This window comes from Temnothorax longispinosus, chromosome 8 (assembly GCF_030848805.1).
Source record: "Temnothorax longispinosus isolate EJ_2023e chromosome 8, Tlon_JGU_v1, whole genome shotgun sequence".
NCBI classification, from domain to species: domain Eukaryota; kingdom Metazoa; phylum Arthropoda; class Insecta; order Hymenoptera; family Formicidae; genus Temnothorax; species Temnothorax longispinosus.
The window spans coordinates 10,800,146-10,822,782 of NC_092365.1; the positions used below are offsets into that span (position 1 = coordinate 10,800,146).

Below are 22,637 nucleotides of genomic sequence, written 5' to 3' on the forward strand. Positions count from 1 at the left end.
GTCTCTTTAATTTTGTTACTCGTCTGTCGCACTTTCTCCACTTCGTTCAGTATGAGCATCTCACGGTTTACCACAGTCGTCGTCTTCGCACATGCAGTCTAACGGTAATCTCTTCTCCACGAAAATCAATCAATCGGCCGTCCTGATCCACGACACGAATCGTTAGATCAGTAATGCTCCGTACGATGATCGGAAGGTAAATGATCTGCGCCGGCGTTTCCGATATCTTATATCCCGGTGGCACACTCGGCGAAAACTCATGTATCGTGTGCACGTACTTGTCGTTGCTGTACGCGCCCGCGGTCACGTTACACTCTATGCGAATAATGTTTACACTGATGATATTTATCGGAACGTCCGATTCGTACCATTGTCGCGGCTCCAGCACACGATTCGCTGAAAATCCCAGCAGCGATCCAATGTTGTTCGGTTTGGCGAAATTTACCCGATAAGCACATTTGATCTCGCTCTTCATCGTATTGTTGTTGGCTCGAATAATCAACGGATATTCTTCATCTTCGCCGACACGTTTCTTTCTCGCAATATTATTGGATTGGTCCAATTGTAAAATTGATTGTTTCAAATACGTGTGTATATCACGCAGTTCGTATGATCCTTCGGGAACGGTAATCTCCTTGTCGTCAAAGTAGAATTTATTGTTCGAAGAATTTACATTCGGTATCGTGTAATAGGTTTCGAAATCTGTCAGACCGAGCTCATAATCACCGTCGCTCAAATCCACGGTGGGAAAGTAGCTTACCGCGAGGATGCTACTCTTGCCGGTGAGCGTAAATGTCAGTGACATGTTTGAATGAATACTGAGTTCAAACAATGCAACGCCAGGCTTTAAATTGAGCATCAACCGTCTGTAGAAAGCGCAGACACAGTTGTCCACAATTGCTCTGATCGTATCGTTGATAAGGTGTGTGATTGTACTCGATTTGCGTCACGTTGTTCTTTAGATACAGCACCAATTCTCTCGGCGGTCGAAGATTGCCATAACTGTCAAAATATATGGCTCGATCTCCCCTCTTCGCGTATGCCACCCAGTGAGTACCCGGTCCCTCAGCGTTATCCAAATTCACGATGCCACTCTCGTTTCGACGCACTCCATCCATCGGTAAGGTAGTACGCATAAAAATACCTCTAAAATATGGAATGTGCATACGCTTTGCAAGTTGTTGCAGTTGTACGTTGGTAGTTACACCTTTCGGAATTTTTAGCGTCTCTTCGACGTTTTTTTTTTTTTTCTCGAGACTCCCTGTCCGCGTTTGTACGGAGCGAGATAAAGTCCGTGACCTTCCATGGCGCGATTGTGTCGTTTAAGTTCTTCCAGCTGACGTCGCGCGACTTTGTTATCGTTCACAGCCTTCGCGACTCCCGCCGCTCCACCGACCAACGAACCGAGAACTCCCAACAACGGTAGAATGGGCAAGATACCACCGCGTTTCGCTGCCGGAAGTATCCGTTTTTTCGAATCCGCTCTCTTCTTCATCTTCATCTTCGTCTGCGTCTTCGCCTTCGCCTTCGCCTTTATTTTCAAACCCATTCCGAGCTTCCGTTTAGCCTTCATGGCCGCCCAGACGGCGGTAGCTGCAGCTTTCTCGGAGAGGGTCGAGTCTTTTGCGACGACGCGTCCTAGCGCTCTCTCGGCGAGTATCTTGTCCGCCGCGTGTCTCTCGGTGAGCTCGCTACTGTGAGAATAAGCTATGTCGTGTTCACGACACGCTGTGTCCAATGGATTAATACCTTGATCACCTCTTGCTAATCGTTTTTTTAAATGAGTGCCCGGACCACAAAACTGATAGCCGGGGATATGCAATTCGATCGGAAGTGCGTTAATCGCGCGATTTAATAAACCTTTGCCTATTTTCGTTGGCATTCGTAGCAATCCTTTATCAATGGCGCGGGACCGTCGATGTGCGTTCGCTGCCACGGTTGATTGTAATGCTCGTAACAGCGACGATATGTCTGAACCTCTGAATCTGTTTTTATATGTTCCGGAAGCTTGTCCCACACGTAGTGGACGTGATCACAGCACATTTGCAGCAGAACAGGTTTCGGCACAAATTGTAGCTGTTCGACACTCAAATCGCGGATATCGGAAGGTCTCGACAGCAGGACGAACATCTTCGCAACTGAGCGATTCGCGGTTCCGCCCACCTATAAATAGGCGTTCGGCCGGAAGCTCCAGTCGACAGTCTGAAAAAAAATGAGATTCGTGCGACAACCGTTGACGATTCGCGTGACGAATTGCGACGACAGGTTACGGTCGATGGGGAGCAACGCGGAGAAGCGCAGGCACGGTGCGATGCTACCGACTACTATACGCGCGATCATTTGCGGCCCCTCGAATTGCGGTAAAACCAACGTTCTGATAAGCTTGCTGGAAAGTCCGCATGGTGTACGTTTCGAGAACGTGTATGTGTACTCGAAATCGTTGCAGCAACCGAAATATCGATACTTGGAGAATGTATTAACGTCGATAGAAGAGATTGGCTATTTTACGTTTTCCAACAACAGTGACGTCATTCCGCCGAGCGATGCGCGTCCAAACTCAATCTTCGTCTTCGATGACGTGGCATGCGATAAGCAAGATGCTGTGAGAGAGTACTTCTCAATGGGTAGGCACTCGAGCGTCGACTGCTTCTATCTCTGTCAAACGTACGCGAGAATACCTAAACATCTGATACGTGACAACGCGAACCTACTGATCCTGTTCAAACAGGATGGTACCAATCTGAAACACGTGTACAACGATCACGTAAATACCGACATGTCGTACGATGAATTTTGTGCGTTGTGCCACGATTGTTGGCAACGCAAGTACGGGTTCGTAGTGATAGACAAGGACAGCGCGCTTTCGAACGGCCGATACAGAAAAGAATTTAACGTGTTCGCGATACCGCAAAAGCGGTCAGTCGATGTCGATACCTCGTCGAGTTAAAACGTGAGATTAACAGTCTGCTTTTTCCCGCGATGGCCACGATCGACAGGAGCGAGAATATTCGCGAGCGCGAGAAGATTGTGAAGGAAATTGCGAAAACGAGTGATTCGATTCGTAAGAAACTTCGCGCTTTGAAGACCGGTAAGATCGTGAAAGACATTGAGTTGGACGCACACTTTAAGCCTCTCATCGGACCGTTGCAAAAGATCGCAGACAACTCGATCTCGGTGAAGAAAGAGGAGCCGACGGAGAGCGATGCTTACGTGGGGATCGAAACGTTACCCTTTCAGCAGCGTAAGAAGGAGGAGAAGGAGGAGAAGGAGGAGAAGGAGGAGAAGGAGGAGGAGGAGGAGGAAGAGGATTGGGAGGATGCGACGTCGAAAAAGAGAAAGCTATCAAACTCCTGGTTGGATCTCTCATCGACACCGCATAAATCTAATCAATCGAAACGATCGAAAGTACTACCGATAACCTCCATACCGTCGACGACGACGGCGAGAACCGTGCAAGATACAATTCCCAAATTCCTCACAAACGCGAATGTTTTTGAAACCACAGACGACTCGATGGCGACATCCGTACGAAAGCAGTTGGAAACGTCGAAGGGACGAGAAACGTTTCTACAAACGTTGAAAGATCAGTTGGGTCCACTGGGCCGAGAGTACATTAAGGCTTTTCTGAGCGCCGATCCAAATATAGACCCCGCATACGGCGTTTATTTCGGCAAGGATGGAATGATGCTCGGTAATAAACGTTTTCAGTTGGACAACGAGGATAGGATAATTATCGATGACATACGATATATCGGTACACCCGGTCTTTATGAGTTGATCTTCAAGAGAATGCCCGATGACGAGATCTACACGGAGGGGGATATGAAAAAGTACAAGAGCCTGCTGTTGGCAACGAGTGCTCATAAATTCAAGCATGATCCTCGTGAGCGAATAAAGAGCCACAGGGGGCACAAGTATTTACATGTAATCGCATCGTTGTTCCCTCCCGAATCCAGGAAGAAAAAATCTGGAAAGGGATTATGCATGCCTCGCGCGATGACGCTAACGGACAATAAGGTCGACTACGTGCACTGGGACGATCCCAACGAGCTGGTGGATCGTCTCCAATTGCTCGATGCTTCGCGTCAAGCGGGTCACAACGGTCACGACAACGAGATCCTATCGATCATCGAGGAGCTTCGCGAGGCTGGGCTTATTATAAATTAAACCATGCGTTGGCGAACCATTCAATCACCATTGAAATGCCGATCAACAAGTTTGGCATATCGCTCGGACGAGGCGAGACGCAACCGAACTATCAATGCAATGGAGTAGTCAGAAATTACGTGCGGGATAACGCTCTTTGTATGGTTGCCGGCAACTTTGATGCAAAGTCGCGCAAGATTCGACGCGTGGCGCAACCGGAAGCTGATGATGATGTAGTTAACAAACTATACGTGGATCAGTGCTTTAAAATGTCGAGCAATCGACAGAAAGAGTCAGACGAGAAGCTGGCTGTGTTCGAGAAGGATCTGCAAGCGTTACGGATTGTGATACACGAGCTTCGACATTTGGCCACCGCTGAGTCAAAAACGAACAACAACAGCAACAATGGATAGCAACAAATGGAACGGCTATAAACGATTAACGGACGACGATGAACGGCAACGACGAACGGTTCAGGAACGGCTCAGGAATAGCTATCAAGCGGCTAACGAACGACTCAAAAACAGCTATGAACAGCTAGCGAATGGCTATAAACGGCTAGTGGACAAAGAACGACCGGCAGACAAAGAACGGCTATTGAAGGACAATGAATGGAAATAAATGGCTATTGAATTGCTAAAAAAAAAGTTTGAGATATAAATCATAATATAATTTTTTGTGCATATTATTACGCACCGTTAAAAAAAAAAAAAACATGACATCCGATGGACGTAAAAATATCGAGAAGCAACAACTCGTCGAAGAACTGCATGCTCCAGCGAGAAGAAATTTTCCACGAAGACACGTCATAGTTCGGGGATATGACGACCTGTGGCAGGCTGACATTGTCGAGATGCGCCCATACTCACATTTCAACAAAGGTTACCATTATATACTCACCGTCATCGATGTGCTGAGCAAGTATGCGTGGGCTGTACCGCTCAAGAGTAAAGGTGGAAGCGAGACGGCTGAAGTTATCGCCAAGATAATTCGAGAGAGCGGGAGATGTCCGAAAAACTTACAAACCGATATGGGGAAGGAATTTTACAACACCGACGTGCAACGTCTCGTGAGGAAACACAACATCAATCATTATTCCACATATTCGGTGTTGAAGGCGTCGGTCGTCGAGCGATTCAATCGCACGTTAAAGAATAACATGTGGAAGATGTTTACGTTCAACGGAACTTACAAGTGGTTCGACGAGCTACCGCGTCTCATCGCGGAGTACAACGCGCGCAAGCATCGAACGATCGGCATGCGACCCGTCGACGTTACTCCTGCAATCGCTGAAAGACTCTTAACCACGGTGTACAGCGTGATCAAGATCGCAGGTTTGACAAAGTTTAAAGTAGGCGATCGGGTACGCGTTAGCAAGCACAAGACAATTTTCGAGAAGGGTTACACGCCAAATTGGAGCACCGAGGTGTTTAAGATCGTTAAAGTGCAACACACTAATCCTGCAACCTATCTGCTGGAGGACTATCGCGGAAAATCTATCACTGGAGCGTTCTACGAGCATGAATTACATCGCGCGGCTTACCCGGACACGTATCTCGTGGAAAAAGTACTGCGCAGGAGGGGAGACGAGGTCTACGTGAAATGGCTGGGATTCGATGGATCGCACAACTCATGGATACACAAGGACAATGTTATTTAATTCATGCAGATAGTATTTTAAAAACATATGAAAAATAAACTATGTAAAAAATATTAAATATAGATACATGTACAATATTTTTATTAATATCCCTTCCAACAATATAATATACGTTACATTACCTTACTTTATGTTACATTACGTTACTATACATACATACGTACATACATTACATTACATTACGTTATACTATTACATTTTATGCATACAATACACTACGTTTTCGGAGGGGGTATTTGATAATGTCCCCACGGTAACGTATCGATCGAATCGGGTATAATGTATCGCTTATCGTCGTACGGACTCAGAGCGATCTTCGTCTCGCGGATGGTGTTCACATCATGCATATTTGATCTTATAGAGAACTGTTGTCGCGTCATTTCAATTGTATCCTTCAGACACCGCGTGTAATCGTCGAACGTTATAGTACGCGCTACGACGTTACTCTTGACACCTTTTGCTTTTTTAGTGTCTTTTTTACCATCTACCTTCAACGCATACATCTTCGCTCTGAGTCCAACGAATTCTGTCATGATCGCGCCATTGTTTTCGTCTTTCATTAAGCCCGGCACCTTCTTGTTTACAAGTGGTATACCGTACGCGTTATTTACCGGATAATCGCTTGTGTCAAATCTGTCGTTGTCGCGTTTCATCGTCTCGTACACGTCGTCGCACTCGATGTGGTATATAAGGCTGTCCGTATCGGTGTACATAATTTTACATTTGTCGCGATACAACGGTAACATGTACTCGTGATGAAATTTATACAAACATGTCTTGGATATATCGAGGATGCACATACCCACGTAGATTGGTTTGTTGAACTTCACCTCGAGTTTTCGCATTTCTATTGCTACTAGATTCTCCGAAAACACGCTCCTGCTGTGAAAGTTTGGTTTCGCGATCATTGCCTCCGCACCGTATCGTCCGTCCCAGTATGTTAATAATCTTACATCGACGTGATTGCGCACATTCTCCATAGTTTTACCGAATACAGCGTTGTTCATTAATTTATACAAATTCTTTTCGAAATCGTTTTTGGCTAGTGTTCTAAATTTTGTATTGAGTTCGATGTAAGCGCGGAGCCACGCAGATTGAGTGAATTGCAATACGCGATGTATCTTTGTGACGCGAAGACCATGGCGCGTGCACTGCTGTAGGTTGCGATAATGAATGACGTAACGCTCCTTATTGTATAAAGTCGCGAGAAGTTTGTTCTCTCGTTTGCCGGGCGGCTTATCGCTCGTCGGACAGAACGGTAGATCAGCGTGCGTATTATGCAGACACTGTGGATACTCGAGATCGACTTCGAGAATATAACCTGTGGGTGAATCCGAAGCGATCGCGTTCACGTCAAAGTTCGAGATGTTGTTGACCCATCGAAAATCTGCGTAGGGCAATGGCTCACACATCGCCCAGCCGTACAAGTTGTTTACATCGAAATACATCAGGTACGACGATGGTTTCGACTGATCGTGAGATTGCATATACTTGTTATTAGCTTGCGCGTATCTACCGGAACATTGACTGAGACCGCCGCGAATACCACGTTCGATAAACATTATCATATCAATGTCTGTGAGCAGTTCGAAATTAATGCGTGTATGTTTTAACATAGCGTCCCACGTGAAACCCGGTAGAGTGTAATAATGCGCTGGATCGAGTCCGTAACTCGCGACGCAGCTATCGCGAAAATTTTCAAACACGTCAGCCAATAACAAGACATCGGTTTTCAGGTATAGATCGCTGTATTCACCCAAGGTTTGAATGGAGAACCGTTGCCAGACGTTCACGGCGTGAGCGTAATCGCTCTCGGATACGGTGTCACCGGTCAAAGAACTGTAAAATGAATCGCGCGGTGGTAAACATTTATCCTCCAGCTTTTCGACGCAGTCAATGTACTCATACGGAAAGACACCTTTTCGCGTCAATAATTCAAAATCGTTGTCGGATAACGTGGAAAATTTTGAACGTATAATTTTTAATTTATCATTATCTAGGAAAGATGACAATTTTGCGAGACTCGCGCTCAGAAATTTATACGAGTCGATAAATCTTAACTTTATATTGTTTTGCGAATCAGATCTTTTCGTGGTGTCTTTCACGTGTTTAGTAAATGAGATGTACTTTTCCTTTGTTATAGGCAGTACATCGATTTTGCCTTCGAACGCGGTAGCTATCTCCTTGATAATGAAATGCGCGTCATAGCCCGACAGATTGTGGAATATTACTGGGATGAAGTGAGAATCCTTATAATTCAAATTGCATCTCGAATGTGCGGGACCTCGATACCTACCGGTTAAATGACAGTGATCGCGTACCCGCGTGTCGTCTGGCGCGAACGGTTTCTCGCACACGTGACATTGCGTCGCACTGTTGAATTTTTTCCACTCGTCTCGCGTGAAATTCGCCATGGGTTCATTGTCGGACAAGATGTTCTTTACGCGATGCGCCAATCCTTTGAGTTCCTCGACGAACCACGCGACGCAGTCATTATCGCGACGAAATCGATACGCGGATAATGAGTCGTCGTATGAGCAATGCACGTAATACCCGACGCTAAATACCTTATGGTGTTGGTATATGCCGGACGTTTCAGGATCCGCTGCCGTCTTCTCCAGGGTACATTCCAGGTCGGCGTATACGATCAACGGAACTCGTTCTTTCCTGCCGTAGTTGTTGAATTGCAACCACTTGTCGTTATCACTTGGTAACTTGATCGCGCAGTCGTTCATCTCCCGACAGTCGATGATGTGGGCTTCCAATTTCTCGTTCGTGTAGAAATAGTGCAAACATCTGTAAATAATGAAATTTTTTTTATATATCTTTTTACATAAAAATTATTTTTATTTTTATTAGGATGTATACTCACCGATCGCAAAAGTATTTCCGGCTATGGTGTGTGCTCAATTGCGAGCTAACGAGACGCGATAAATTTTTTATCCAGGCGAAATGTCCTACGTTAGCATCTTGCGGATCTTCCACGTACAACAAATTTATGTGTTTGTTGTTTATCTTTCGATCGGTGAGCCGTATTGGCAGGATAGCAAGTTTCTTGTTTTTTTTCTGGATGGCATATACGTTGATTGAAATGCCGTTGAGATCTTCAAATTTTTTAATTTGACGCAACGACATTGGAAATTCGATGCCTTGTAAATTTAATGCTGTTTTATATGAAGGGTATGAAGATTTTCTATATGTATGTTCCACGACTGGATACAGCGCGGCGACCACCGACCACGCGAAACATGCATTGTCCGTAGATTGCACGTTAATCACCGCTTTCTTTAATTTAATTTCTTTCGGTAAATCGATGTAACACCCCGCGTGCAATGGATTATATTTGTTTATATTTAGCATTAAATTCTGTATACGTAATAACGCCCACCCGCTATCACGTTCCTGGAATTCCTCCAGCGTTGCTAAAGTGGGCTCGATAACGCGCAAGTTATACCACGCTTCCAAATCGGACTCGCGAAAGAGTTCACAGTTTTTCGTATTGACACTTTTATTTGCGCGTTTATCGCCCGCCACAAACTCACCGTTGAACATTGTGTTTATTTTTACACCGTCATGTTCTTGTATGACGTTCCGCACATGATTGAATACAATGTTTCTCGCATCCTCGAGAAATTTTCGCGGTTCAATGTAATCGGTATTGATTACCGCACCAGTCAATATGCGGCTTTCGAAAGCCGTATCTATCTTGCGCCATCTGAGTCCTGTCTCACCCGCACTGTATCCGGCACCCACATGCACGAAACGTTGACGTACTGAATCTTTTTCACTTTCGATTCGTGCGATTTGAGCCACCAACGACTGTTGATCGCTGATTGATAATCGACGTCGTTTATTTCCACTTTGTTTTTCCAACACTTCGAGATATTGATTGCATCGCTGCTCCCACGCACTAAATTCTTCGATCGAATTCAGTTGAGCGGCTTGCTCCAACAACTCTTGCTCCATATTTCCTTCGATCCAAAGATTCTAAAGACTGCTCGCTCGCTTGCTTGCTTGCTTGAAAATACTATGATTTTAACACTATTTTCCATCGTTTTATACTTTTTTTTTATCGCTTTTTCTTTTTTCTTAATCATTTCATCCTCTTTTACTTTTACGTCACAGAGACGTGACATTCCTTAAACCCTTTGGGTCTCAATAAGTAAATAAGCTATTTGCTTATTGGTAAAAAATTTCATCCAAATGATAACATAAACCATGTCCTGACACGTACAGTTCGTCGAAGGATGTGACAATTGTGGGTCATAAATTATACCTGCATACAATCGGCGCTCAATTCTATAACATTTATATGGCTTTTTCATGAATAATTTTCGGCCGAATGTACCTCCACGAAAAAAAAAACAAAGAATTTGTTTATCCCTGTTTTTCACCATCTTTTGAGAGATATCCCCACCAATTAAAGTATATCTACACATCAGGTGAAGCAAATCTCAAAAATCTTGGATACTTGCATTCGTACATTCGTGCGTAACAGTCTCGTGCTGCGTGTGTACTTGGTGCGAAACACTATCGTGTCTTTGATATTTTGTGTCATCGTCATTAAGTTCATTTTTATAATATAATACATTAAAATGGCTGATCATTTTGACGACGTTGTGGCTGATGGAGAAGAAGAAAACGCGCTGTCAGACGATAGCGCTTATGAAACTGCGGATAGTGACGATGACTGCAGAGAAGTCGTCTTTAGAGCCATGTATCGTCCTGAAATTTTGGCGTTCAATGCGCGCACAAAATATTGCGCCATTTATGTATATTATACAGACGGTTCAGGATCAGGACACAAGGATTGTGTTTTATGTATGAATGCATACGCGGACACTGAAGCCGAGCCAGTATATGTCGTTCGAAGGCATATAAGCAAAGCATTCAACGCAATACGCCATCGTACCTGTGGAAATTGTCGACAGCCGCTGTATACAATATATCCATGCAATATATGTCCTATTTGCACGAAATAGGATATATGTTGCATGGAAACGTGAAGCCTGATGAAATATCAACGTAAGTATTACTTTTTAAAATTATTATTATTATTATTATTTTTAATAAACCATTAATCTATTTTGTTTTTCTACAGTTTTAGAAGGCTGGTGGATCGTGGGAGGGGTCGGTGGGAGTCTGGCTAAACCACCCACCTCGCCCCGGGGTGGGGGTATCCAATGCAGGATTTCCCTTCGGAGAAAAAGGTACTCGGACCCAGGAAAAAAAAGGCCCAGTGGACCCAAGTGATCTTGCAAGCTTGAAGACTGCCTCTACCCGCCTCTATTGTTTGAGTCACGTAAACATTGCTATCTATTTGAGATTGAAGCAAAAATGTAAATTACGAATAAAAATTGAATATTATCATAAATAGTGGCAAAATTATTTTTCAATCTCTCTTCCGTTTTCATCTAACATTAGCCTCCTCTATGTTTAAATTATATATGTTGCGGTAAAATGTCCTTTTTAATTATAGAAACGGTTCATTATAAATTTAAAAAATTAATAAAATTATTAAAAAATAGATAAAAACTTTTATCTCAAAAATAGAATAATCTCATCACGGCATGTATGAACTTGTCCGTTCCTGTCTTCCACCCTCATTTCCCCACTATGGGGGACTCTATAGTTTAAGTCACGTAAAATATGGTTTTTTGTTGATTTTTTTTGTTAAACGTAGACCTAGAAAAAAAAGGTTTTCGACGTCATCTCTTCCTGCGTTCAACTCAATAGTTTAAGTCACGTAAATTTTTTTATTAAATAATTATATTAATTAAATTAGGTTATAAAAATTATATTAATTTATAGGTTATAAATAATTAAATTAATTAAATTAGGTTATAATGAATCATAACCTAACTCAATTAATTTAATTATTTATAACCTATAAATTAATATAATTTTTATAACCTAATTTAATTAATATAATTATTTAATTAATGATGCAAACATGCCGCCATCCCCTCCACGCCGATGACGTCATCCCCTCTTCACGCCGATGACGTCTTCCCCACCACGCCGGTGACGTCATACCCCCACCACAAACTGGCCTAGAACGCCCTTACTTTGCCTACTCACAGTTAACTGTACTGCCAGAGTGCGTACACATTATTCAAAAGATTTTGACAGTTTTGACAGTTAAGGTTACAATTACGGTGGTTTATTACAATTACGGTGGTTTTTATTTACAATTACAGAGACATGCAGTACTTCTCAAAAATCAAATAAAAAATATCATTACTCAACAAAAAGATCATTGTCACCTTCTAAAAAACATACAGAAAGTAACTACGAGTATGAAGGTAAATATAATTTATTAATAATAAATAAATAAATAGAAAATAATTAACAAATAATAAATAAATAAATAAATAAATAAATTATAAATAAATTATAAATAAATAAAATAAATAAATAATATAAATAATTAATAATTAATAATTAATAAAAAAATTTTAATAATTTGCTTATATTTGGGAAATGGTTTTTCCAGAACTTTCAGAAACTTTTGCCGAAAGAACGGAAGAACAATTAAAAGAATTAAAAAACGAATTAACTTTTCTTAAAGGATCAATTTTAAAACTTACAGTGGATGTGGAAAATATTTTATCAATATTAAAAAATCAAGTGAAAGTTCAATCAGGAATTTCATCAGAAGACGAAGAAAATGATGATGGTTTAATTAAATTGCCATGTGATAGCATAGAGCAATTTGAAAAATTTAATAAAAAATTAAAATCAAATAAAAAATACCAAAAAAAATTGTAAGTATATATACATATATATGTATATATATATATGATATACTAGATATATAGTATAATTTATATATTGTATAGATATTGTATAGATTACGCTCGGGCATAGCAGTGTTAGATACATATGTATCTAGATACCACCCAACACTGTTATTAATATTGAATTTAAATATTTAAAATAAATAATACTACCCAACACTCAGATATGTTTTCACGTATTTTTTGTTTTTAAAGTTTAACAATTATAAAATAAATATAATTAATGTTTAATACAATTTTAAATGTTAATACAATGTTAATGTTAATTCAATTTTAATGTTTAATAAAAAATAACGTTTAATAATAATGTTTAATAATAATGTTTAATAATAAATAATGTTTAATGTTAAAAAATTTAAATTACATCACAATATATGGAAGGGTAAAAACCAAAGTGGTGTAAGTCAATTTTTTAAAAATATTTTCTCGTGTACATAGATGCAATTTATATATTGTACAGATTGCATCTATGCACACGAGGAAATATTTTTAAAAATTTGACTTACACCACTGTGGGTTTTTACCCCTCCATATATATTATATTCATTATCAGATCCTCTTTAGATTACATTATTCATGACCTTATATATTTCCCTTATGAGGACCTAATATAATTTTACAAGGGCCTGATTGTGATAACTTATAAGGACCTTATAGAAAAACTGCGTTACACGATTACTTAGGTACCGATAAGGCAATAGTATCAGTTCCTGACAACTAAATCAGGCAAATATTATATGGTCCTTATTTGGACCCTAGTTTAATTTCCAGTCGGGTATTTTTGGGACTCCAAATTGTTGCATCCAGCCACCAGTGTTCAAGTAAATAATTGTGTTGAAAGATTGTACAAAACCAAAGTTTCCTGTTAAAGTGTTTATGTTCGCACATTTAGTATAGGTAAGTTTTCTTAATCTTCCAATGATATGGTTACTTCTTTTTCTCTTTCTCTTTCTTTCTTAGATCAATAATTAATTTGTAAAATTTCTTAAAATTATATAATTTAAGTAAGAGACAAATAATTATTTGTTGTTGTTCTCTGTTTTATATAAATAGCTCTATTTATATAAATGGCTCTATTTATGTTTGTTTTTACTTTAATTAATCAAAATTTTTATAATAATATATTTAAATAAATAGAGTAAAAAAACAAAGAAATTTGAATATCTTGATAACTTTTTTTTTATAGAGAATATTTTAGGAAGTGTTTAAAATATATATATATATATATATATATATATATATATGTAAGCCTCGGAATCAGAGACGCAATGGACGCGTGGGAGAGAGAGGCGCAGAATTGAACGACACGTGTAGTTGCAGCAAGTGATTACTGTATTTACATAAAATAAAAGGGTTACAATTTATATAAGTGCTGCACACAATTACCTTACTATTAGTACCGCACCTGAATCAACACGATTGTCGGTCTTTCGTTCTAGCTGTAGCTTTATAGCGAACGACTATGCCGTGAGACGGCTAACCAGCGAATCCTCCCGTCGCTGGACGGCTTGGCAGCGAATCTCTCGCTGCCAGCGCTATGTGGTTATAATGAGTATCTCTCTATTGGTCACGTGCCTGACGTAGTCAGTACCGTAGACGTCAACGTGACCAAGTTTGATAAGGCGTCAGGCTTACATCCCCCCCCTTTCATGCTGAAGGATCCGGCGATGGGTGATAGGGAACTAACTTACTAGCATGGAAAAAATTTGATTCTCTCTTTTTTACTCCACTGTCTATTATATATATTAAATTGGATATTTTTTCTTTTATTTTGTGTGGGCCCGTTCTAATCGGGTCTAATTTATTTCTGTTTAATTTATTACCATTTTGTATATATACTAAGTCTCCTACATTATACTTGATATTGATCTTATTTTTATCATAATAATTTTTATTCTGTTCATGGACCTTTTTTGAATTTTGGTATGCTATTAGTCTGTTCTCTTTCAAATTATTTTCGGTATTACAACTGAGTTCGATTGGTAAAATTGGCCTGTCTCTTCCTGTTAGTAAATAATTAGGTGTGAAGCCTGTTGAACTGTGAATCGTATTATTGTATTCCTCAACACATTCTTTTGCTATGGTGGGCCATGGGCGATTTTTGTTTTCAAATATTTTACATCTTATTCTATTAATTAGCGTTTGATTGGTCCTTTCGTTTAGGCCATTGGAAAAGGCGCAATCGACTGCGGTGAAAACTAAAGTTATCTTCCTGGATCTTAAATATTGCTTAAACTCTTTTGAGTTAATTCCTGCGTATTGGTCTGTTAATAACGTCTGTATAGTATTCTTATCTTTTATTGAGTTTATTAATTTTATAAAATCTTTTGCACTTTGAGTTTTTGATGTCAAGATAAACGCGTATCTTGTAAAATGGTCAATTAGCAAGTGTAGGTATCTTTTTGTGCTTTTATTACCTGCGAGCCCCCCTATTGTATCTAATGCAATAATTTCAAATGGTTCCGAAGCTGGACCCATTTGTGATAATGGGACTTTAAAATTACCCACTCTAGTTTTGTTTTTTATACAAGTTTCACAGGAGCGACATATTCTTTTTATGTGTTTATGCATATTTTTGAAGTAAAATTTATGGGTAATTGTTAATGTTAACTGTTTTGTTCCTATGTGTCCTTGTTTAATATGTATATTTTTAATTAAAGCTATGCCAAATTCTTCAGTCAGCCAGATTTTCTTTCTATTATTTAGTGTTTTATAAATTATATCGTTTTTAGTTTCATATTTACCATCGAGTGTTAGTTGTTTTTGGTTATTAATAATTTCATCTAGTTTTAGGAAATTTACTATTTTTATCATTGATTTTTCGTCTTCTTCATTATCTTCTTCTAGTACTGGGTTTCGTGATAAACAGTCTGCCTCTAAATTATTTCTACCTGGGTTGTAAATTATTTCGAAATCAAATTGAGATAGGTAATTTAAGATTTGTCTTAACTCTGGATCATTACATTTTTTTATATTGAATTTTTCCAATGGTTTATGGTCTGTGAATATCGTAAATTTTTGCCCTATTAAATAATATTGCCAATATAAGATGGCCTCTTTTATTGCAAGACACTCAATATATATTGCTCTTTTTGTTTTTTGTGGTTCTGTTAGTTTGCGCGAAAAGAAAAATACTGGTTTTATAGTTCCATCTGTTTGGCGTTGTTTTAATATTGCTCCTACTCCCTGTAAACATGCGTCCGTATAAATGTAAATTGGGATGGTTGGGTCGAAAATTGCCAGAATCGGGTCTGAGCATAAATAGTCTTTTATCTTTTCAAAGTTATTTTGGCAAATTTTTGACCAGTTAAATTTTATGTTCTTTCTCAGTAGATTATGAAATGGCTCTAATATTATGGTTGATCTAGGAATATATTCTAGATAAAAATTTATTTTTCCTAAAAATTGTCTAATATGTTTTGTTGTCTGTGGTGTTGGAAAGTTTTTTATGGCGATTACATTATCATTTAAGGGTTTTACACAATTGTTTCCTATTTCATGACCTAAATATTTTATTTTGGCTTGTGCAAATGTACATTTTGACGGATTTAATTTGAATCCATGTTCGTATAATGCTTTTAGTACTAGTTCGATGTGTTTTATATGATCTTTATAGTTTTTTGAATAAATTAGAATGTCGTCAATGTAATTTACTGCAAAATCATTTAAATTGTTTTTTCTTATTATGCTGGACAAAATTCGTTGAAAAATTGCCGGCGAAGATTTTAATCCGAATGGTAGACAACACCATTGCCAGTGCCCATGATGTGTTACGAACGCTGTTTTGTATCTGTCTTTGTCACGCAACGGTATCGACCAAAACGCCGAGTTCACGTCTAGCTTTGTGAAATATTTACAATTTCTCGCACGTAACGTCATATCTTCGATTCTCGGAAAAGGCTGGCTTTCCGGGACCACTATTTTGTTCATGTCTCTATAATCGATACATAGCCGAGATTTTCTCGCTTCTTCTTTTTTATATACTAACGTAACCGGCGCGGCGTATGGGCTACACGATTCCTCTATTAATCCCGCTTTCAATAAATGTTTAATTTGGTTTTCTATTTCTATCTTATCTTGTATTGAACACTTATATGGTTTTTTTGCTATGTACTTGTTTTCCGTTAATTTAATCATGGCTTTATAATTTTTGACCGTACCAATATCATATTTTTCTTTTGCGAAAACTCTATTGTATTTTGTTTTTAAATTTTCCAAGGTATTCTTTAAATTAGTGTAACTTATTACCTTTGTGCTCGCTGCGGAATTTTCTTTTATTTGGTTTATGTTTTCATTCTTATTTTGCCATATTTTCAAGTTTTCGTCCTGACAAAGTTTGAATTCTTTTATACAGTCTAAACCTAGCAATACATCATCTTTAAATGAATCACTCTTTATTATAAAAAATGAAAATTGTTTCGTTATATTATAAATTTTTACTGGTAGCGTAATTATACCTTCGGCTTTTGAAATTCCTGATATAGTTTCAATGTTTTTGTCCCCACTTACCTTTTTATTTAGCTTCAGCTTTTTCCAGAAGTTATAATTTATTAAAGATATATTGGCTCCCGAGTCGTAGAGACCGATGGCTGTTTTATTGTTTATTAGAATTTTTAATCTTATAAGTGGGGTCACTATTCGTTTTTTGCTACTTCCGCGAGAGCAATCGTGTCCTGAATTTCTATATTATTTGCTACTTTAATTTTGTCATTTTTATTTGCCTTTTGATGTGCGATTTTCGTGCGACACATTTGCTCTGGGTGAAATCTGTTAGGGAAACCTACGCTTTCGCAGTATGAACAAGGCCTGTGTTTGTTTTGATTCTTGTGTTTATCATCGTTTGCTTCACCTGAGTTACTATTATATTTATTTTTCAAAGGTTCTATTTGTCTAAGTGTTGACATTAAATCTTCCATGTTTGTCAAACTTTTTTTATTTAACCGCGTTCTAACAAAATGAGGCAGGGCTATTACTATCAGGTTTGTTTGCGAACTAATCGTTAAATTCGGGTCCACGTCTAATAACATGTTTCTTTTTTTTAAAGCAAAATCCAAAAAGGATCCATTGAGATATTTAAATGTGTAAGCGTACGCGATTTCGGACCACGATTTTTGGCCGAACGTGTCCACAAATGAGTTATTCCAAAACTCCCAGGCGTGTGCTAATGAATTTGTTTTTAAAAATATTGAAAACCACTCCAACGCGGGGCCTTCTAGAAATAATCTTAATACTTCCGGGAATTTGTTTTCTGCTATTTCGAGTCTTTTACACTCTGTTACAAAAAGTTCTAGCCATGATTCTGCATTAAAATTTTTTCCATTAAATTTCTCTAGTATCATGTTTTTTGAAATAGAATGGATTGGTTTTTCATGTGGCGGAATTCCGGCAGCAGGAATTTGCGGAGGGATAGGGGAATCAGCCTGAATCGCCTCCAAATAGTACTCATTAAAAACCACATTACCTTCGTCATCCAAGTAAACTTCTTTCAGATCGCCTTCCGCCAAGGTTATGACCACATTTCGGAATTTGCTGCGTGTTTTCAAGCTTTTAACGACTCCCTTGGCTACGGCGTTTTCAAAAAGCTGTGGGTGCTGAGCGCTCGTTTGCATATCTCGAGGAAATTGGAAAATTTCCGGTTGCCCCACCAACTGAATTGTCTTGACCTTGACCACCGTAGTTTTGGTATCCATTGCCTCGGATACGAAGAGGAATCTTGCCTTGATGCTATCCATCGTGTTGATTTGTAAGCCTCGGAATCAGAGACGCAATGGACGCGTGGGAGAGAGAGGCGCAGAATTGAACGACACGTGTAGTTGCAGCAAGTGATTACTGTATTTACATAAAATAAAAGGGTTACAATTTATATAAGTGCTGCACACAATTACCTTACTATTAGTACCGCACCTGAATCAACACGATTGTCGGTCTTTCGTTCTAGCTGTAGCTTTATAGCGAACGACTATGCCGTGAGACGGCTAACCAGCGAATCCTCCCGTCGCTGGACGGCTTGGCAGCGAATCTCTCGCTGCCAGCGCTATGTGGTTATAATGAGTATCTCTCTATTGGTCACGTGCCTGACGTAGTCAGTACCGTAGACGTCAACGTGACCAAGTTTGATAAGGCGTCAGGCTTACATATATATATATATATATATATATATATATATATATATACATAACATTTTATATTGTATTATACATATTATTATATAATACTAGCATGCCCCGCCGGGCTTCGCCCCGGAGAACATGTGTATTAAGACACGCAAATAGTCTCTCTCTCTCTCTCTCTCTCTCTTTCTCTCTCTCCCTCTCTCCATATGCATTGCTCTTATATGCGTAGCTTTTGCCATTTTTTAATTTTCAATATTACAAATTTATATTTCGGAAATAAAGCATTTTTGCATATAATATGCCATACTTCAATTTTGTGTCAATACCGCCAGCATTAGCATTACCCAAGATGTACCACGTGGAGATTGCCTGGTCGGATTTACACCTCTTGTGTATGTGTGTTTGTGTTAGTGTTTGTATGTGTGTGTGTGTGTGTGTGTGTGCGCGCGCGCGCGCGCGTGTATGTTTGTGTGTGTGTATGTGCGTGTGTGTGTTTGTCTTTGTGTGTGTTTGTCTGTGTGTGTATTTGTGTGTGTGTGTGTTTGCTGTGTGTGTATTTGTGTGTATGTGTTTGTGTATGTGTTTGTGTGTGTTTGTGTGTGTGTGTGTTTGTTTATGTGTGTGTGTGTGGATGCGTATGTGTGCGTGCGTATAATTAATAATATTTAACATGTGAATTTAACAACTTATTTAGTCTCGAAACTTCTACCCTTGTTTTATGTAAAATTCTTTACTATTATAATAAAAAAACAGTTTGTAGCCTTTTTTTATTTGCTATGATCTCGATAACAAAAAATTATACACTTTATAGTTCTCCCTGGAAAATTCTCGAAAAATTAGAAAAATTAAAAAAACCGGTTTCCAGAAAATCGGTAAAAAAAACTATACACTCTACCTCTACACTCCCCGGGAAATTCTACCCCTATTTCATATACGTTTGGTAAAAATTCGGTCCATTGGTTTCCGAGATCATAGCGAACAAAAAAAATGCAAACCCTGTTGCTTTATAATAATAGTATAGATTTATTATATAATATATTTATATAAATATTAATATCTCTCTATTTTTTTTAGGTAGACAGCAGCTGCTTAGAAGGCAGTAGCTGCTGCAGCAGCAGTTGCTACAAATTTAGGATATTTAATTTAATATATAGCTTAAAATAATTTAATTGTTTATTTAAAAAATAACAGTATTTAAGAAAATATTATAAAAAATAATATTAAACTATAATATAAATTATAATTGTATATGTAAGGGATTGTATTACACGACAAAATTATAAAATAAATTACATCTAAATTATTTTATCAAAAATTAATTAATGTACTATATTTATATTATATATTGTATATGAGAATAAATCAATAATTTTAATTTAACATATGATTAAAAAATTAATTTATAAAAAATTAAAACAATAATAATGTTCTTGATGATGATATTAATACTGTAGATAATGATGATAATGATAATGATATTGATACTATAGATGATGATGATAATGATAATGCTAATGCTGTTGATACTATGGACAATGATGATAATGAGAATAATAATGATGACAATAATAATGATGATGATAAAACTAATTATAATAATAAATATTATTTTGTATCTAAAATTTTAAATATAAGTACAATATAAAGATTATATTTATATTTAAAAAAGAGATATTAAGAAGTATTCCATAATATTGCAAAATATTATTTATATTCTAATATATTTATTTATATTTTAACAAAATGCCTAGACGAAAAATAGTACGTTGTGCAGAAGAAGAAGAGAAAATTCAACGACAACGTCGCGAAAGAAAAGCACAAAATCAATATAATCGCCGGCAAAGTGTAAAAACAGTAATTAATAAAAATAATTTAATAGTTAGTCAAATATCTGATACTATTTGTATTGCCAGTACATCATCTGTTAATATAAGACAACGTGTTACATGTGCAGAATATCAGTCTCGTTATCGATTACGTAAAAAAAAAAACAATCTTATTTAAATATTAGTAATACAGTATTAAATGACGATTTAATTGAATATTACATTGGACCTATGGATGTATTGTGCATTCATTGCAATGTTAAACATTTTGTAGCTGAAAAAGTTTCTAATAGAGGAAATTCATTTCACGATTGTTGCAATCATGGAGCAGTATATCTTGAATCTCTACCTGAATTCCCTGAATTTTTACGTGCTTTATTTGATGGAAATTATGCAAAATCTAATCATTTCTTACAACATATTCGTATAGTTACAATACTTCATTTTCATTTGCGTCATTTAACGCTAATTTAATTAATTTTCAAAATAGACGACCTGGTCCATACTGCTTCAAAATACAAGGACAAATATATTATCAGATTAATACAGCATTATATGCTGCACAAAATGAAAGTCCAGCTTATGGTCAACTTTTTATTGTAGATTCGAACGAAGCGATAAACCATCGTCTAAAAGAAAATTTGAATCTGGATTTCGAAATCGTACAAAATCTTGAGCATATAATGCGAAATAGTAATATATTTGCTAAATCATATCAAATGATGGGCGAAGAATTAGAAAATCAACGACAATTAACATCTAATGAATCATTATCGGAATTACAATTAGTATTCACCTTAAAGCCAGGAATGGATCGACGTCGATATAATATCCAAAGAACGAATGAAGTTGCTGCAGTTTTTTCAACAACTGCTGATGGAGAAATTCCAGAATCATATGTTATAATACGCAATAAAAATACTAAAACTTTGCAAAGAGTTAGTACTATGGATCCTAATGTTGAACCATGGATATATCCATTGTTTTACCCATATGGTACTCAAGGATGGCATCGTTATTTAAAGAAATTAAATAGCGAGAGACGAATAACAAATGGACAATATATTAAGTATCGTATGGCTATTCGTAATGTGTTCAGAAACTAGTATTTTTCTGCATTGAGGGTAATGACGGGCAAAGCAGCTTAGGGTAAAACAGAGCCATGAGCAGAGAGCTATCCATAGTTTAATCTATTTGTTATCGACATCCCGTAAGCGCGCTATCTATCGAGCAACGTTTCTGATGTTGTCGCGCTGCGAAACATCCGTCTAATTAAACGCATGTGTCGTGTTTCTTTCTATATTCGTGCGCAACGCTGACGCGCAGGCGTTCCCTGATTTTACCGCGCAAACAACGACGTTCTCGTCGTCACTTCTTTTCGGACGCTCAACGAGTGAGCATATATCGTTTTGCTTTGATATTGCGTAGATACGCTACTTCTATATTGGTAAAATCCTTAATATCCCGGCTTCTGAGGAAGCAGAGCTGTTATATACAGCTACATTGCTGATTCGAGAAGACGAAACCTCGTCTCTGGACTTTCTGATTGCTGAAGGAGAAAACGAGGGAATTCCGATAGTAAAGACGAGGGCGGCCATTAATCCCGAGATACATTTTGGGAAGAATGAGGATCTCTTACGTCGACTTTATACTTGATAAGTACACTCTGATGAGAGAATTCCAGTTATCCTATTCTGGAACAAGCCTAATTTTGGCTAATTGCAAGGTAACCTTATCATTTAATTTGGTAAAACCGTTCTTGGGTTAACAATAAATTCGGGCGATTAAGCCTAATCATAGGATATTGGTTACAGAGAATATCGTTCCTTTATTTGTATTAACCGCAATTATTATTATTCTATTTCTTGCGTGTTTCTGTATATATTTGATAATAATTTGCGATATTAGTTTATACTCAACCTATATAAGTTTATCCAGGTCAATAATGATTGAAGTACAATACACTATTATAACATGATCTTTCATTTCAGAAATTATATTCTTATTCGAAGTTCTCTGCTGAAACATTACTTGAACTTAGTAGTCTGATTGATAAAAGAAAGATTAAATATCTGATAAAGAATAACAAGAA

The 22,637-nt window shown here is 37.8% G+C and overlaps 3 protein-coding genes across 3 annotated transcripts; all 3 read right to left on the reverse strand.

Annotated features, from left to right (window-relative positions):
* Window positions 1–6,011: 6,011 nt before the first annotated feature.
* Window positions 6,012–8,566, reverse strand: LOC139817844 (uncharacterized). The gene has a single exon (XM_071786129.1). It carries the CDS (start codon window positions 8,539–8,541, stop codon window positions 6,022–6,024), a length of 2,520 nt encoding a protein of 839 aa, XP_071642230.1. The 5' UTR covers window positions 8,542–8,566; the 3' UTR covers window positions 6,012–6,021.
* Window positions 8,567–8,656: 90 nt separating this feature from the next.
* On the reverse strand, window positions 8,657–11,878 carry LOC139817845 (uncharacterized). Its single transcript, XM_071786130.1, has one exon. It carries the CDS (start codon window positions 9,770–9,772, stop codon window positions 8,675–8,677), a length of 1,098 nt encoding a protein of 365 aa, XP_071642231.1. The 5' UTR covers window positions 9,773–11,878; the 3' UTR covers window positions 8,657–8,674.
* A 2,042-nt stretch (window positions 11,879–13,920) lies between these two features.
* On the reverse strand, window positions 13,921–18,740 carry LOC139817856 (uncharacterized). Its single transcript, XM_071786140.1, has 2 exons — window positions 18,511–18,740; window positions 13,921–18,435 (listed from the first exon to the last, which is right to left on the reverse strand). The coding sequence occupies exon 2, from the start codon at window positions 18,336–18,338 to the stop codon at window positions 17,241–17,243; it is 1,098 nt and encodes a 365-aa protein (XP_071642241.1). The 5' UTR covers window positions 18,339–18,435; window positions 18,511–18,740; the 3' UTR covers window positions 13,921–17,240.
* Window positions 18,741–22,637: the final 3,897 nt, after the last annotated feature.